Source organism: Panthera uncia (assembly GCF_023721935.1).
Source record: "Panthera uncia isolate 11264 chromosome A1 unlocalized genomic scaffold, Puncia_PCG_1.0 HiC_scaffold_17, whole genome shotgun sequence".
NCBI classification, from domain to species: domain Eukaryota; kingdom Metazoa; phylum Chordata; class Mammalia; order Carnivora; family Felidae; genus Panthera; species Panthera uncia.
In genome coordinates this window covers 23,411,023-23,430,406 of record NW_026057577.1, presented here as the reverse complement: position 1 = coordinate 23,430,406, position 19,384 = coordinate 23,411,023, and the positions used below count along the sequence as shown (strand labels likewise).

At 35.5% G+C, this 19,384-nt stretch overlaps 1 protein-coding gene across 1 annotated transcript in view; it reads right to left on the bottom strand.

Moving 5' to 3' along the window:
* ADAMTS19 (ADAM metallopeptidase with thrombospondin type 1 motif 19) overlaps positions 1 to 19,384 on the bottom strand; it is a 238,253-nt gene that overhangs the window by 45,696 nt on the left and 173,173 nt on the right. The window contains exons 16-18 of the mRNA XM_049649122.1: positions 18,819 to 18,899; positions 5,094 to 5,251; positions 913 to 1,066 (exon numbers count right to left, since the gene is read on the bottom strand). Coding sequence (XP_049505079.1) covers positions 913 to 1,066; positions 5,094 to 5,251; positions 18,819 to 18,899 — 393 coding nt within the window. The remainder of the gene's footprint in view (positions 1 to 912; positions 1,067 to 5,093; positions 5,252 to 18,818; positions 18,900 to 19,384) is intronic.

Sequence of the window (19,384 nt, the reverse complement as noted above, 5' to 3'; positions counted from 1 at the left end):
TGCCTAGAAAACAAAACTGATATTCCACTTGTCTATATTTTGGTATAATTGAATAGAATATTTCCTTTTAGCCTTCAAAAGAAGCTCTTACTAAAGAACTATAGAAAATGTGTTATGAGGTACAAAGCACAACGGAAATACTATGCTGCTCATGACCTGAGATCTTGCCTTGGCCTAACGGGCTCTGAGAGTGACAATCTGTTGAATCTCTGGGAATCAAGGATCTCATTAGTAGGATTAAGTGATTTGCCAGGCTCACATTTTAGGCCGAGGTAATTTTGGGCTTTTGCCTCCTTAAGTTCTACAATGAAAAAATAATTTAAAACCTGTGAGTGAAGTTTCGAGATACATCCATATTTTATAGAAAATAGTGACATATACTTTTGAAAAATCGGAAGAAAGCAGTGGGGGGAATGAAATGATGTCCTCCATGTGCTCCGTCTAGTCACCCTAAGTATGCAGACGGCAAAGAAGCAAGCTTGAGGCTGCTCCTTCACAGCACCCTTATATTTATTGCAGGTCTACAATTCTCGTGGGTAGAGGTACTCCAGAATTTGAAGCTGTTAAGATTGTAGAAAATTAAAAAGTAAATATAGAAAGTAACTATAAAAGCATGATGCATGATGGGACAGCTTGTGTGGGGTCTAGGGCAACCCTGTAAGCAAATGCATTAATATTTACGCAAAGCAATGCAATGAATCACTGTAAATGGCCTTTTTTCAATTCACGTCCAATTGTGCCACAGAAGAGTTCGGCTTTTAGGGGCCAAATGTGTCACAAAAACCTTTCAGGTTCCATTCCTTTATGGAGCTTGGAATTTCAGAGAAGGGTTTGCAGAGCTGTCTTAATTCTCAGTGAGTAATCAGAAAACAACTACAGTTTTGGTAACATAAATATTGGAAAATCCTTCACCTCCTCCACACGTGGCATCACAATCTTCCCAGCCTGTGTGCGTCCACATGAAAAGGGGTTCGGGTGCTTTTGAGCTCTGATTCTCTGGAAGAGGGTCCAACGGGATAGTATATTCATAGTGAAGACCATAATTTTGGTCTTGAAATAGCAGCACCTATAATATATGAGAGTGATCAAGGCAGATGGGTTAAAGGAGAGCACAGACAATGTGAAGTCTAATACCAAGGATACTGATATCTTAAAACACTTATTACATGGTGTGCATGCTCTTTTTACATGCAGAATTGTGACATTATTACTGAAATCATCGAAGTGTCATACTTCTGAAAAGACTGGTGTTACACATTTACCTCTGAGCTAAAGACAACATGAAAAACGGCCCACTTAATGAGGTCAGAGATACCAGATCATTTTTTTTTTAATGATCTATGAATGGACTAGGCAGTTTCCCAAATTATGATACATGTAGAAGATGAAGTTAGTGGAGGGGATGGGGCTATCTGTCCTACCTAACTTCAAGAGATAAGCCACAATCTAATGTCAAACGTAGACCTTCCACTCATATAAAACAGAAAGATGGACAGAAAGTCCCTGTGTCACTGGTAGAGGAAGAGGATAGAAGACTTTGGGAATCACTTCACCCCAGAAGGGATAGAGAACGTCTAAATTAACCAGAGAACAACAATATTTTTCCATGTTGCTTAAAGTTAACTTCCAATTTTGGCAAGATTACTGATTTTTCATTTGCAGCAAAGATCATTTCATTTGAAAAGAAATTTATGTTAAAATGAACTCTTTAATAAATATTAACTTACTAATGGTACAGTTAGGTACACATATGTAAACAGTGCAACAAACCAAGAAAAATGCATGAGGATAACTGCACACTGGGCCACACTGGACTAGCACATAAGCAGAGACCATGTCTGTTTTGCTCCTCCCTGGTGCCCAGTGCCAAGATTAGAACGACATCATCTTGGGCAATCATGTCTATTTTAAATGAAAGAGGGGTGCCTGGGTGGTTGAGTAGGTTAAGCATCTGACTCTTGATCTCAGCTTGGGTCATGATCTCATGGTTTGTGAGATTGAGCCCCACATCGGGCTCTATGCTGACTGCGTGGATCCTGCTTGGGATTCTCTGTCTCTCCCTCTCTCTCTCTCTGCCTCTCTCTCCATCTCTCTAAGTAAGTAAATAAATAAACTTAAAAAAATAAAAACTTTAAAAAAATAAAAAATAAAATAAAATAAAGAAAAATGCCTGAAGTATATTCATTTTAAATGAAAGAATGAATGAGAATATATGTTCCTTTAGAAGTACATTTACACAAAATATGTCAACCCCATGGAACATATTACTTCTTTGAATCTGAGAATCTATAAAATGCAATATCATGCATAAAACATTATCTAAAATTTATATTTTGTTAAATTATTAAATAACTTTGTTGGATATTAAACCTCTATCAAGGGAGTTGTAATGACAGGTAATTTACAGTTAACACTCAATGGGAAAAAAAATTACATGAGCCCAGGGTTAATTTTCTTTGCTTTTTTTCCCTCAATATTCTGCTCAATATATCAACAGAAATGCTAAGATATATTTTAATATGTGGATCTGGGAACTAACATACTGGAATTATAAATCAGTTGTATCAATAATAAAAATAATAGTTTTTAAATTCACGTACACATAACGTACTGGGATATTCATTCTAAGTATATCACAGTGTTGATTTTGGCATTAAATATCGCATTTGATGTTGCCAGTTATAAGTGACTTGGGGCTAAATGAGTTAAGAGAGAGAGAGATAGAGATTGACTTATCTTGTTTATGGACATAACCAGACTATTACATAGTTTTTAAAGGGATAAAAGGAACATAAATTACAGCTATTTGCCAACTTCTTTAATTTAATGAAAACATGTCTCTTTTTCTTTAAAAAACTACCTTTTCATTGATAGAACTTTAGATTGTCCTTGAATATCTAATGCCATTTAAAATAAAGACATTGGCTACAAAATCATTAGCTCGCTCTTAAACCATCTGAGTTTGGCAGTGTATCTCTGCGAGAAGGAAAGTGTGACTGCGTTACAGTTGAGGGGCACATTTTGAAGCATGGCAGCAGAAGGTATTGCCTTTCAAAATTCAGTACCGGCTTTCAATCTGTAATAGTCATTAAAGAAAAATATCTTAGAAGTGCAGTTTCCCTTGGATTACTGAATAAATCCAGGTCACATAGATGCCTTCTTTTAGACATAGTTCACTGACTTTAATTATGCTTCATGCTTCCAGGAAAAACCTTGGTAATTACCAGGCAGATTAAGGATTCTGCAGCAAGGAAACTCCTCTGCCCAACACTGAGATCTCACAGACTGTTTTAAGATTTTGAATTAGAGACTTAATAAAGAGCACCGGTCTTGTTCCATAAAAAATGTAGGTTACATTCATATAAGGCAGGTTACCCGGTGGCATTTTCTGCAACCCAGGCATTAAAAATTGGTTTGTTGTTGATAATGTTGTTATTATAAGTGACCCAATCATGGAAAGAGCCAGATATTGGTCATACAGTGTTTGGTTAAGTCACTTTTTTTTTCTTTCTCCAGATGGCATAGGGCACAGAGTGGAGTTTTCAATTCAAATTAAATAACAGGATCCAAAGAAACTGTGAGGAGATGAAGAACATAATGATTGAAAGTATATGTATACTTATGATCCCATGCTGTCTGGTGTGAAGAACTTACATCTAAGCTTTATATCAGGAGAGACTGATTAACACCTGGTTTATTCATAGCTGAATGACTTATGGTGAGACGCTGTGCCCATTACTTAACCTATTTCATACTAAGTTTATTTTTTAATCTGTGAAATGGAACAGTAATAATACATATCACTCAGTTTTACTGTAAGAATTAAATGCTTTAATGAATGCAAAGCCCTTTGGAACAGTGTCTGACTCAAGGCTCAGTGAGTGGTATGTATGATCATTACTATTAAGATCTGGAGCAGAAGGTCCCCATGCATCTCACTTGGCTCCCTTCCTTCCTGTTGGTAAGGTCTACGATTTCAGTTCCATGAAACAGTGTTATCTGAAATGTGGTCACTGGACCAGCAGCAGTGACATCATCTGGGAGCTGGTCAGAAACGCAGAGCTCATGTCCCACCCCAGATGAAACGAATCAGAATGGGCATTTGAACAAGAACCCCAGGTGATCTGCAGGAACATTAAAGCAGAAAAAGCAAACGGGCTGATATGTGATTTGAACCTCTGGCTCCTAGACCAGCAACACAGATGTCTCCAATTGAAGACAAATTCAAAACTTGAATTGTGTGCCGATATTAAGTAATGTGGCACACTACACTCCAAATAAACAGTCAGTTGATCGTGTTTTAGAGTTGTTTTTATGTGTGGACTTAAGGAGGTGTTGAAGTGTCTGAATTTCAGACTTTGCCACTAAGATGGAGAACGTGCCAGCCGTGCAGTGAGTGCTTGGCTACCGAGCCATTACCAGTGACTGCAAAGATCAAGGTCAAAAGGGGCATGTGAACCGGCCACCAGCTGGGACACAGAACCCCAGCGTTCTGCTCCCTTCACTTCATACTCAGTCCTGCCTCATACTGAGTCTTTTACTACATGGTAGTAAGAAACACTCAAATTTTCCTAATTCTTTACAGGAATCAATTCACCTATAAGAGAACAGAAGAGGGTGATTGGAAGCACTGTTAGACATGTTTACCAAATCTTTTCCCAGGGAGGATATCATTTTATCAAAGTCATTTTATATAGATTCAGAAAATGCCCATTCCATCGACACTTGAAATGCTGTGATTGGCCACACTATAACACTGTCTTTACAGACATCCACTCTGGTTAGCGATTCACTAAGATGCTGTTAGTAAACTTCCTCTTTTAGAAAAAATAGGCTCCTTCTTGCCTGATGATTTGCTTCTACTTTGAGTCCGTGAATTCCCTAAAACATCTTGCTCTTCCCCCAGTAATTTCTGGCTTTGACATCATGATTTAGAATACATTAAAATGAAAACCTAAAAACCCACCTCTTAGATAATTTTGAATGTCTACCTGACAATTCAACCTTGGAAAGAAGATAAGACAAGGTACACTGGGAAAGCCCTTTGCCATAGGAATCTGATTATGCAATGTCATCAGTTCGTCCCCTCATACCAGGAGGTGTAGAGGTGATGTGGTAGGACCTTTGGCGGAGATCTTCTCCCAGAGGCCTCGTCTTACATAATGAACAGTAGTGCCCGCTAAGTTGAATGCTCCCGAGTGTTCAATCTTCCAGTCACTATTAATAGACTGCTTTCCAGTGTCTCGTAGAGCTATAAAGAGGTTCAAAAATATTATGACAGTTGAACATGTCCTTATTTTGTTTCAAATGATTTTTTTTAATTGAAACTTCCAGACTCTTCCACATAATTGAATTCTCTAAGAGACATTTATGTGAAGGTTAATTGAAGGCTTTTATGTCATAGTTCTATGAAAATGTTTTGATAAGGTAAGCCAATAAATCTTCCTAAATATTGTTTAAGCTAATCTTCATGGATTGAATATTTGACCATCTCCAAGTTTTTTATATTATAAATAATGCTCAGATAAATGTACCGTATAATGTGTATATCTGAATATTTGTCTCAGACAGAATCCCAGATTTGGAATTACAGACCCAAATACGTTAAACATTTAAAGACTGTGAAAAATATTTTTAAATTGATTTTCACAAATGTTGCATCAATTTAGGCTTCTGTAACAGTGACCAAGAGTACCCAGCTTCAAATACCTCATGGAAGCACCTTTTTCTTGTATAATATTTCATCATGACTGAACAGTTATCAGCTATCAGCCATAAAGTAGGAAATGCTCAAAACTTCTGGGACCTCCCCAAATTAACAATTATAAATATGTTATCTGCCTTTATTGAACTTCTAATCTAACTGAATACTCTGGAACTCGTGTGGGAAGAATGAAGAAAACCTGTCTGAAAGATATCATTTCCTGAGGATGTTAACAAGGGGAAAAGAGAAGCAGAGAAAGAACATTCCGGACCGAGAGAGCTACACATGGGAAAGCCTTAAAGGTCACAGCTTGGTGAGAATCAGGGAGCAAGTATGCAGGACACCAGATGCGCTGAAGGGGATCATAGGAGGAGGCTGGAGAGGTAAGGAATCGCCGGACCTTACAGGCCTTGTTCATGTTTTAAGAGTTTTTTTCCTAAGAAAAAATACAAAGCTATAGAAGTTTGTGAACAATGTTGTATAGAAATGGACCGATATGGAGCAAATTTGGATGCGGAAGACAGTATATAACATTAACACAGTAGCCCAACTGAAAGTAATGGTAGCTTGGATTCACGTATTGGAGAAGAATACCAAGGGGAATTTAGGAGTGAAACTGATAATATGTGATGATGACTTGGCTGTCGTGGGTGATAGGAAGTATGAGGTATGATGCAACGCTTTTAGGATGAGAAAACAGGTGGGTTATGACAACAAATAATGAGATGGGAAAGACAAGCAAAAGAACATGTGTGAGGAGAAATACCAGGAGTTAAATTATGAACAATGTAGATTAAAAAAAAATCTCTTGTTTAGTTGCTATTGGGTTTAAAGGTATTTTTCATTTGCTTATGAGTCATTTGCATTTAAAAATTTTAATTAACAAAATAAATTATTAATTCTCTATTAAGGCTTTTCTGGTCCACTGAGGGATTTTTCTGGTGCTAATATTTCCATTTTATAAGTCATGTATCAACAAAATTTTCAAAATTTTACCTTATCAATATTAATTTCTACCAAATAATAAGATTATTATGTACTATCCATAAAGTACGCTTTAGATAAATCTGAAAATATATATGCTTGATATTTTATGAAAAATATGTAAGTATTCACTTTTACCTTGAATTTTAAATTTGAGAGGGAAATAATGGTGACAGAAAACTCTTACCACTTTGCAAACAGCTATTACCATCTACAAATGGATATACTTCAGATAATGCTAAACTGACTTAAAAAATGATTTTGCCTAAAAGATAAAATATTTCCTTATATTTCTCTAAAATCTATTAAATATTTTAAGAAATCTTTTAGGCCTAGATTGGTAACTGTGGTCCGTATAATTCCATATTGTTCCTGTATTTCAACATATACTCAGGACATAATTATAAAGAAACATTTCCTGAAAATCTCTAATAAAAATGCCTTTAAAAACCTTCCGGGGGTGGCTATAGTATAATGTTTAGACTCAACTGACATTTCTGGAATTCTGCATTCCCCTCAAAATGGCACGCACAGGTACCTGAAAATCCACATAATTTATAAGCTTAATAGCAACCTCATATGAAGAATTAACACTCTGTGTATGTGATGTTTCTTATTTTATGTTCTTGTTTTTAATTCATTAGCTTTAAAATGGGATTTTAGAAAACCTGTTTCTGGCCGTACCTTAACAAATGGAAGTGTACTAACTCCCCCACTTTAAACAATGAGAAAACTAAAAATATATGAAACAACTCTTTTCAGACACTGGACAATGTCAAGAGAGAACCGAGGTCCCTAAGAGAAGGAGAACAAATGAGATCTCTAAAATTGTTTTGACTTTCTGCCTGAAGATTTTTACTAGACCAAACCACAGGGAAGGGGAACTCAAGAAAAGCACAGATAAAAACGGCTTCAGTGAGATGACGACACAGAGAATGGAGTTCAAATTGGCTAAGGCATCTGGAATCTGTTTTATGGAGTACTGGAGAAGAGGGAGCTACACAGAGTCAAGCTCCAAAAATCTGCTGAGGTGTTCCTTTGAGCCTGTGGCTAAATACCAAAGTGTAAATAAGTGTGGTGAGATTCCTCAAGGCTGGGAAAAAGCAACTACATAGGGCCTGGAAACTATACAACTCCTGGATCTCATGTAGGGTTGGAAGACATACGAGTTCTATTCATTCAGAGTGGGTAGATCTTACTGAACACACAGAGACTTCAGTGGAGCACTTAGAAAATGTGCACTTTAGAAATAAGGCTGGACTAGTCCCAGAATAAAGGCCACTCTGGACCCACCCTAACAAAGCCTTTACAAAAGCTACAAGAAGTTAAGCTGATGTGAAATTAAATTGAGTGGGCAGCAAAATAAAACTCAACACTCAATAAAAAACAACAGCCATTCGGAACTGTCACATTAACAGTGTCCAGCATCCAACCAAAAAATTACTAGATATGTGAAGAAGTCAGAAAATGTGACCCAGAATCAGGGGGAAAAAATCTGTTAATAAAATGAGACCCAGAGAGATGATGAAACCAGCAGACCAAGACTTAAAAAAAAAACCCAACTATTATATATGTTCAGTATGCACAAGAGTTTAAAGAAAAATCTGTAATATTAAAGAGAAAAATGGAAACTTTAAGAACATAAGCAAATCAAATTTCTCACAATAGAAACACAAAATCTCTGAAACAATAAATTCACTAAATGGGCTTAAGAGCAGATTAGACATTGAAAAATAATCCAGTACACTTGAAGAGCAGCTGATAGATTAGAAACTAATTGGAATTCAAAGAGAAAAATAAAGGCTGAAAAAATGAAGAGACTCACAGGAAATGTGATAAACTCACATTGGTATAATTAGCATCCCAGAGAATAGGTTGTAGGCAGAAAAATTATTTGAAGACATAATGCACCAATTTTTTCTATATTTGATGAACACCATAAACTTACTGTACTATTCAGTACAAGGGAACCCAAGCATGATAAGCACAAAGAAAGCCATACCAAGGCATATCATAATCAAACTGCTGGAATCCAATGATGTGAAGAATAATCTTAAAAATGGCCAGAGAGGAAAAAGGCACATTATATATAAGGAAAAAGGATTACAAAATTTCTGGATATACTATCAGAACTAATACAAGCCAGAAGACAATGAAACATTACCTTTAAAGTGAAAAAAGAAAATAAAAAAAAAGGAAAACCAAACAAAATATAGAATTCTGTATCCAGTGAAAATATCCTTCAGAAAGGAAAAAAAAAATACACTCTCAAAAAAACAAAATTTGATAATTTTTCTGCCAGCAGAGTTGCTCTGCAAGAAATGAAAAAGCACAGGGGTGCCCGGGTGGCTCAGTCGGGTTAGCATCTGACTCTTGATTTCAGGTCATGATCTTACGGTTCATGAGATCAAGCCCTGCATCGGGCTCTGCTCTATCAGTGCAGAGCCTGCTTGGGATTCTCTGTCTCTCTCTCAAAGTAAATAAATAAACATTAAGAAAAAAAATGTAAAAGGACAGATGTTCTTCAAGTAGAAAGGACATGGTTCCAGGTGGAAATGGGTGTCTATGTGAAGGCCTGAAGAATGTTGGCACCAGTAAATGCATAAAAATACTTAAGTAAGCTTTTTCATTAATCAGTTCTTTATAGGATGATTGGCTTTAAGGCAAATATGATTACATCTGTTTTGGTGATTAAAGCATATGTAGAAATAAAGTGATTAGATGGAATGTAGATATAAAATGCATAATAGCAAAAAGGGGGAGAAGCAGGTAAAGGGAAGCACACTGTTTTAAGGAACTTGTATTATATGTAAAATGGTATAATATAATTTGAAAAGAGAGTGTAAGAAGTTAAAAAATGCATTTTGTAAATCCTAAAGTGACCATTAAAGATATAAAACAAGAGTTATATGTAGCTAATAAGCAAATAAAAGAGATTAAGTGTAAGGCTAAAAAATAGAAGACAGAGAAATAGGGAAATAGGAATAAGAAGGCATGGAAAACACAGAAAATAATTCACTATGCCCATAATTATATTATATTTAAATGCACTAAGGATATTGGTGAAAAGAGAGAGACTGTCAGGCCAGAAGGGGAAAAGAAGACCCCACTCCATTCAGTTCAGAAAAATAGGTAGATTAAAACTAACTGGATAGGGAAACTTAAGCATGAGACACTAATCATAAAAAAAGATATACTGACTATATTAATACCAGACAGCATGGACTTCAGGGATTTCCAGAGATAAAAAAGGGATTTTTTAAAATGTCATTTAAGGGGCCCCTGGGTGGCTCAGTCGGTTAAGCGTCCGACTTCAGCTCAGGTCACGATCTCGTCATCCGTGAGTTTGAGCCCCGCGTCTGGCTCTGGCTGATGGCTCAGAGCCTGGAGCCTGCTACAGATTCTGTGTCTCCCTCTCTCTCTGCCCTCCCCCGTTCATGCTGTGTCTCTCTCTGTCTCAAAAATAAATAAACGTTAAAAAAATTTTTTTAAATGTCATTTAAATTTAACTTACTTCAAATGCAAAATTCTAAATGCCATTAAAAATATATTAAGGAAACGATACAATCCTAAGTGAACAACAGAAAAAGCATCAAAATTCATGAAGCTGGGAGCCTGGGTGGCTCAGTCAGTTAAGCATCTGACTTCAGCACAGGTCATGATCTCACAATCCATGAGTTCGAGCCCCGTGTCAGGCTCTGTGCTGACGCTCAGAGCCTGGAGCCTGCTTCAGGTTCTGTGTCTCCCTCTCTCTCTGTCCCTCCCCTGCTCATTCTCTGTCTCTCTCTATCTCAAAAATAAATAAAAACATTTAAAAAAATTTTATTAAAAATGCATGAAGCAAGGGGCACCGGATTATCTCAGTCACTAGAGCGTGAGACTCTTGATCTTGGGGTTGTAAGTTCGAGCCCCATGTTGTGTATAGGGATTACTTAAAAATAAAAAAAAAATCTTAAAATAAAATGCATGAAGCAAAACTGACCTAATTGAATGGAGATACAGACAAATCCACAATTTCAGTCAGAGATTTCAATAGTTCTCTTTTCCTAATTTATAAAGCAAAAAGAAAATAAACAAGAATATAGAAAATATAAACCAAATGGAGCTAAGTGATGCTTAGAGAAGAGTCAGCAACTGCAGAATATAATTTTTTAAAGTATAAATGGAACATTAACCAACATAGGCCATGGGTCATTGAAACAAGTCTCAACTGAAATCAAACTCAATGTATTTTCTTACCACACAGATTTAAACTAGAAACCAGTAACAAAATACCTATTAAAAAACTTACACATATTTGGAAATTAAATCGTACATTTACAAATAACCCATGGGTCAGTCAAATCAGAAAATTACAATGGTAATTTGAAAGTATTTTTAACTAAAATTACAGTATCTATAAATTGTGATATGAAGCTAAATCAGTGTTTAGATAGATAAACTGTCATAACAGCAAAGAATAAAGGAGTGAAATCAATTATCTGAGTTTCCACCTTAAAATATATAAGAAAGAGCAACAACAAAGGCAATCAATGACACCAAAACTTGGTTATTTTAAAAGATCAAACACAGACACTGCATTACAATAGAAAAATATGACAAAAAAAAGCTTTAGGACAATAAATTTGAGAAGGTAAAGAAATGGGTTAATTCTTTGTAGACACCAATTACCAAATCTGACTCAAAAAAAAGCCACCTGGATATATATATGGTACACACACATGCACTGAAGAAATTAAGTTGGGCTTTAAAAACCTTTCCACAAAGAAAATACCAACATTCAAACATTTAAGAAAAAATACTACCAATTTTAAACAAAATAGAAAATAGAAGAGGAGGGGCTCCTTCCTAAAAATAATTTTTCCTGAGATAGATAACAAATATAGGGGCACCTGGGTGGCTCAGTCGGTGAAGTGTCTGATTTTGGCTTGGGTCATGATCTTGCTGTTTTGAATTCAAGCCCCGCATCTGGCTCTGTGCTGAGAGCTTGGGACTCTGAGCCTGGAGCCTGCTTCAGATTCTGTCTCATTCTCTGTGCCTCCCCCACTCTAGTTCTATCTATCTCTCTCTCTCTCTCTCTCTCTCTCTCTCTCTCACTCTCTCTCAAAATGAATAAAGAAAAAAAAAAAAAAGATAACGTGTAAATACCTGTATTTCATTGTTACCTTCATAAGTAACACATTGATTAAGAATATTTATTCGTATTTAGGGTCACCTGGGTGGCTCAGACAGTTAAAATCCCACTTTGACTCAGGTCATGATCTCCAGGTTCATGAGTTCACCTTGGGCTCTGTGCTAATGGCTCAGAGCCTGGAAGCTGCTTTGGATTCTGTGTCTCCCTCTTTCTCTGCCCTTCCCTCACTCGTGCTCTCTCTCAAAAACAAACATTTAAAGAAGGGATTTATTTGTAACTATTAGTCAGGAAAATTACATTTTTATATATTTTAGAGCCAAGTGTTTTTAGAAAAAGTAAGTTTTTGCAAATTTTTATCTGACACTATGGCTTGCCTTTTAATTTTCTTAATGGTGTCTTTCAAAGAGCAACAGTTTTACTCTTGGTGAAATCAAACACATTCATTTTTGGGTGAAAGGGTTGGTATTTTTGTACATCTATTGTAAAGAAATCCTTGTGAAGCACAATGCCTTAAAGGTTTTCTCTTATGTTTTTTGCTAGAAGCTTTAGAATTTCAGCTTTTTTGTTTAGATCTCCAATCCATTTTGACTTAATTTTTATGTATGATAAGAGGTAGGGGCTAAAGTTCATTTTTTTTGGTCCTCATATAAATACCCAGTTATTCCAGCATTATTTGTTTAAAGAATATCTTTCTCTTCTGTGCTGCGTCAGCACTATGTTTAGAAGTCAGTTCATGCCCACATTTGTGCTTAATTTCACTATGAAGATAAATTTTCCCAGTTTTCTTTGTCAATTTTTGCTTAAAAGCTTTCAAGCTATATTCCTGGGTTCATATAATTATAAAATTATATTATTTAATGATGACTTAAATGCTTAGATAATTATTCTGTGACTTCTTTCACCTCCGACAATGCATTTTCCTTTAAAGTGAGTTCTGACTTATATTACTATGGCTCTATTAGTATTTTTTTGGTTTTTACTTTTTCCTAGTATAGTTTTCCATTCTTTGATTTTCAGTTTTTGTGAATCTTAGATGAATACCATATACCTGAATTATTTTCAAAATCGTCTGACAATTTTTGTCTTTTAACTAGAGATTTTAGTTTTTAAATGCATACTAAGACTGCTAGTATGTTTTGTTTTATTTACACTATCTTATTTTGTGCTTTCTTTTTTCATTTTTTCTGTATATTTCTATTATTTTTCTTCTATCTTGTATTCTATTGATTGACTGAATTTTTAAAATTTAATTTTGAAAATTGTACTTGGCTATTTGAATGTGTTTAGTCCACTTTTGCTTATTTTTAATATTTTTAATTTTTTAATGAAATATTTTTTAAATATTTTAAATATTTTTAATTTTAATATTCTAAATTTTTAATATTTTAAACAATTTTATTTATTTAAAATTTTAATATTTATATATTTTTGTTTTAAAAATATTTTTAATATTTTAAAATATTTTGATTTTAATATTTTAAAAATATTTTAATATTTTAAAACAATTAACTATAAGAGTTTTATATTTTCTGTATATGATGCAAATGTGTATCTGATTCTGCTCTCCCTTATTTTTACTGTTTATTTATGTTCACTGCTCATAATGTTTATTTCCTTTTGTGTTTTCTGAACATTTCTTTACTACAAAATTTTATTTGTTGAACCTTATAAAATTCCTTTGAGGCCTGGTTTGAATGTGCATTACTTCAAAAAGGATTTGCCTTTGCATATGCCAGCCACCTTGGTAACTTCATTAAAATAAATGTCTTGGAGTTTTGTACTTCATAGTTGGGTAAAATGGTGCTATGAATCCATAGGCGCATTTTCTTTGGGTTACGAACCCTCAGGGAGGTTGATTTTCTACTTCCACCTAGTATCAAAATTAATACCGACACATTTCCTGATCTTTGATGGAGCAAATCTATTTCTTTGTCTCCTTCAAGCTGAGCTTGTAGTCCTTTGGGGTCCTGCTTTATTTAGGTGTCTCCTGTTAGAGCTTCTACTTTATAGAGCCTCAGGCTTTGTTTTCTGTCCACCGTGTATCCTGGTGCTCAAAATCTAAACTGGTCACCAGGATTAAGCTTAACTGGGATTTCGGTCAGCCTAATACTTGGCTTCCTGTTCTTACTTTGTTTTTGGCACGTGAAGGCTCCTTAATTTCTTTCCATTTTAGAGGTAAGTTTAAAAAAGTGTTCTTTTTTTCCTCCTTTTGTAATTTGCTCAACAGTTTAAAGTGTTTTTAGTGAAAAGTTTTTCCATAGTGGTTTGCAGGCAAAACTGCAGGCAAGGTAAATGGGCCCATATGACCTTTTTTATTAGACTTTTAAGAATCATAAGCTACAGTGATTTTTGTAAAGATATAACATATGGTCGATCTGAACTGCTCTCCATTTTGGACTTCCTGATTAATTATTAACAAAACTGAGCCATGATATTCAGAAATGCAGATAATAATTACATATGGGAATATAATTCAGCGAGTAATGTAAAAGAATAATTGTATTGGGAGGGAATTAACTGTCTCCAATGAAATTATAGTTTTATATAGACAAGTTAATTTGTTAAAGATCAGCTTTCCAGGAAATAATCCATTTTCCTGATGCTATTTCAGATAAAGATTTTCAATAACTTCCTTCCAATGTCCAAAGAAGCCTTTAGGAAATGTGGTTTATGATATGTATTCTCTATGATAGGCTTGAAATCTAAGATTTTAGGCTTAAAATCGAGGATTTTAATACTGTGCCATTTTCCCCCAAAATTTCCTCTCATCCATGTGTGCTATCTCAGCAAATGCCATTATTATTTGCCCAGTTGTTTAATCCATAAACCTAGAAGTGATCCTTGAACTTTACTTTCTATCCACACAACCATTCTCACCAAGTTTCATGAGCTCAACTACTTCAATGTCTCTAGAAGCCACTGAGTTCTTCCCATTCCCAGTCTGTGACTGGACCATACCACTGGCCACTTTCTCTTCATCCTTGCACCCTTCTCCTAATTCATCAGGATAGCTGTGATTGATTCAGTTAAGAAGTAAGGAAACTTCTATTTTCAACATGCATCTCCCAAGTAGTATTCAGACTGTTCAGGAGCACTCATGCTATTTCCTTAAAAAGTAAGAGACCCTAGTAACTTATGCTTAATTCTAAGCACAAAGAAAAGTGACAATCATGAGGCCAGAGACTTAACAAAGACGTGGGATTCTGGGGCGCCTGGGTGGCTCAGTCGGTTAAGCGTCTGACTTTGGCTCAGGTCATGACCTCACGGTTCATGGGTTCTAGGCCCATGTTGGGCTCTGTGCTGACACTCAGAGGCTGCAGTCTGCTTCAGATTCTGTGTCTTCCTTTCTCTCTGCCTCTCCCCACCTCATGCCCTGTCTCTCTCTCTCTCTCTCTCTCTCTCTCTCTCTCAAAAGTACATAAACATTAAACAAATTAAAAAAAAAAAGACATGGGATTCCGTTTTTAAATTAAATGCTCTTCTCATAACAAAAAGTGGTTGGAGATTTATGTTTAGAGATATACATAAGGGAAAGAAGATGGGATCTGGCATACCTGGAGGTAGTGACGGGAGAAGAAAACCACCACTTCATGATTTATATTCCCCTGAATTAATGCTATACAATTGATCTCATTAGTTAAGAAATGGGGGGAAAGAGGGAGATTGGGGGGAAGTTCAAGGAAAATTTGTTCATATAGGACATGTACTTTAAAATCACAAGCATAATGTGAGAGACAATGAATTAAAAAAAAAAACAAAAAGTAAAAAGAGACAGTAGGAACCAGATACAATGGCCACACTGCTTGGGCTTAAATCTAAGATCATGGTTTTTTAGATGTATGATCTTGGGAAAGAAACTTAAACTCTCTGGTCCTCTAGTTTTTGATTTAAAAAAAAAATTAGTGGTGCCTACTTCACAGACATGTGAAGATCTATTTAGCAGATATATTTAAAGAACTCACCCATACTAATTACTATACAAGTATGAACCATCTTTTTTTAATTAAAATTCACTCAAAAAAAGTCTTTATTACTTTCTGTGTGCCAGAGTCTGCTTTAGTTACTGTGGATAAAGCTCTGAGAAAAATGATCCCTGACTTCAAAATTAACACTGGAAGATACACAATATAAAAGCACGTATGCAAACAGAGAAGAAAACTCAGTGGTGCTGGTGGTAGGTGCTCTGAAGAAAATAAAGCAGGACAATGCAGCAGAGAGTAGCTTGAGTGGGGGGTCACGGTGGTTATGGAGAGAAAGTGATATATCTGAGTAACTGACAGGACTTGCTGATGTATTAGAGTGGTAAAGGCAACTATCAAGAAGAACTAGTTGTGGTATAAACTCCTGGATAGAAATTAGTGACTGTGGGGTCATAAATAATGGCCCCCAAAAAGATACCCGTGTCCTAAAAGATAGATATCATACAAAGTATCTTCTCTGACCACAATGGGAAATGATTTAGAAATCAGTAACAGGGAAAACTGGAAAATTCATCAATGTGGAAATGAAACAACACTCAAAAAGCCAATGGATCAAAGAAGAAATTATGAGGGAAATTAGGAAATATCTTGAGACAAATGGAAATGAAAACACAACATAGCAAAATGTAGAGGACACAGCAAAAGCAGTGCTGTGGGTGGAAACTTAGAGCAACAAATGCTTACATTAAAAAAAGAAGATCTTATAATGTTAACAACCTGACTTTATAAGCTAAGGAACTAGAAAAAGAACACACTAAACCCAAAGCTACCTAAAGAAGAAAATAATAAAGATTAGAGCAGAGATAAATGAAATAGAGAATAGAAAAATAATAGAGAAAACTAACAAAACCAGAAATTGGTTCATTGAACAGGTGAACAAAATCAACAAAACTTTAGCTGCACTTGACTAAGAAAGAAAAATAAAAAAGACAACTGAAAAGTCAGAAATGAAAGTGCAGACGTTACAACCGATGCTGCAGAAATAAAAAGGATGGTAAGAAATGTACTGTAATAATTCTCATGCCAGTCAGAATGGCTCATATCAAACAGACAAGAAGTAAGAAGCTTTAACTAGGTTGTGGAGAAAAAGAAACCCTCATGTACTGTTGGTGGGAATGCAAACTGGTGTAGCCACTGTGGAAAACAGTACAGAAATTTCTCAAAAAATTAAAAATAGAAACGCCATACAATCCAGTAATTCCACCTTCTATTTACCCAAGGAAAATGGAAACACTAATTCAAAAAGATATATGCACCCGCATGTTTACTGCAGCATTATTTACAATGGCCAAGATACGGAAGTAATCTCAGTGTCCACCAAGAGATAAGAAGGTGTGGTGCATATACACAATGAAATATCACTCAGTCAAAAAAAAAGAGTGAGCTCTTGTCATTTCTGACAACATAGGTGGACCTAGAGTATTATGCGAAGTGAAATAAGTCACACAGAGAAAGACGACTTGATTTCATTTATATGTAATCTCAAATGAACGAACAGAAACAGACTTATAAATACAGACAAGAAACTGGTAGCTGCTAGACAGACAGAGCAGTGGAGGGATGGGCAAAATAGGTGAAGGGGACTAAGAGGTACAAACTTCCAGTTATAAAATAAATAAGTCATGGGGGTTAAAATTACAGCTTGGGGAATACAGTTAATTATAATAAAACCATATGGTAACAGAAGGCTACTACATTTGTCACGGTGAGCACTGTGCAATGTATAAAGCTGTCCAATCACTATATTGTGCACCTGAAACTAATAGAACATTGTATGGCAACTATACTTGAATAAAAATTTTAAAAATTTATATGCTAACAAATTGGATAGCCTAAAAGAAGTGTACAAATTCCTGGAAACACAAATCTTACCAAGACCGAATCACAAATACTTATAACTAGCAAGGATACTGAATCAATAATCAAAAGTATCCCCCAAAAGAAAATTACTGGATGTTAAAATGGCTTCACTGGTAAATTCTATGCAACATCTAAAGAAAAACCAACATCAATCCTCACATTTTCCAAAGAACTGAATTGGAGGGAAGACTTCCTAATTCACACTTAGGAGGCCTAGCTCATTTTTGATACCAAAGCTAGACAAAGACACTACAAAAAAAAGAAAACTACACAGGAGCTTCCCTTATGAACATTGATTTAAAAATTCTCAACAATACACTAGCAAACCGAATTCAGAAGCATAAAAGGCATTCAAATCAGAAAGAAAGAAGTACAATTATTTCTGATTGCAGATGATATGATCTTATACGTAGAATATTTACTCTTTTACCAGACCTAATCACATTAGATCCCTTTAATCCATGGATGCCATAACTACAGACAACCATTTCATATGACTTAATTGGTTTGTAATTTTGATATGTGAGCAATATGTATTTTGGCAACTGAGCATTTTCTTTCATATATTTAAATCATTAATTGGCCTAATTAAAATAGCTGATACAATTCTTTCCATATGCAATACTTAAACATTTAAAATACTCTCTTCATAGGTGAATATACGTAAAGTGAGGAAAGGAAACAGCACCATTTCCCATCAAAACATTAAATCCTTTCAGTATGTCAGAATTTTTTTGAGAATCCCACAAGATTTTCTATTTCTAAAGGAATCATATGCACAGACACACACATATATGCATTTGTACATGCAATAAATGTGAATGTGTATATGCATATATGAAATAAACATGTTTATGAAATATGTCTGCATATGTGTGAAATAAAACATACCTAAATCCTCCAATGAGTTTTTTTTTTATAACACAGCATAACATGTGGAAGCAATTTATACTCTCCCAAAAACATAGACAACCAGATTGCTTTTGCTCTGATAAGTCCCTGGGAGAGAAGGAAAGAAATTCCTACTCGATATGACAAGAGGTGCTTCCTGGGAAATTCAAACATGTAACTAGAAACAGATTGATGTCTTCGTCATTACAGAACTGTCAGGGCAGGGAGTGGGGCTCGTACTTGGATCGGCTCTGTGTCAGGTTACCTAAATAGCTATGTGCCGGCTTTTCCTCCACAACTTTGATTCTTCTTGCTCCAGCAGGTATCACCAGCACTTCTACATAACCTGTAAGGGTCAATAAAACACGAAATAAATCTTGAATTCTCTTAAGATCTCTTTTCTTAATTGACTTGCTCTTTTTTTCTTTTGGTTTTGGTTTTTGCTATGGTATTTCAATACTTATGGAAAGAAAAAAAATGCATACAAAAGCTGTCATCATTGCAAGGGGAGAAATTTCTTGGAAAGATGTCGAGTCTATAGCAGTATTAAGGGCAAAAAGGTAACTGTATTTTATGTTAAAAAACATAAAGGCTCATTGATCTCTTATGAAGTAGGAGGGGGAAAAACCACAATGGTAGAGCTCATTTAGAAACACAGTAGATCATGGAACAAAATAAGTAACTTCAGATTTTGCTCATGAAACTCCTTTAAGTTAGAATGTGTGGGGGGCGCCTGGGTGGCGCAGTCGGTTAAGCGTCCGACTTCAGCCAGGTCACGATCTCGCGGTCCGTGAGTTCGAGCCCCGCGTCAGGCTCTGGGCTGATGGCTCG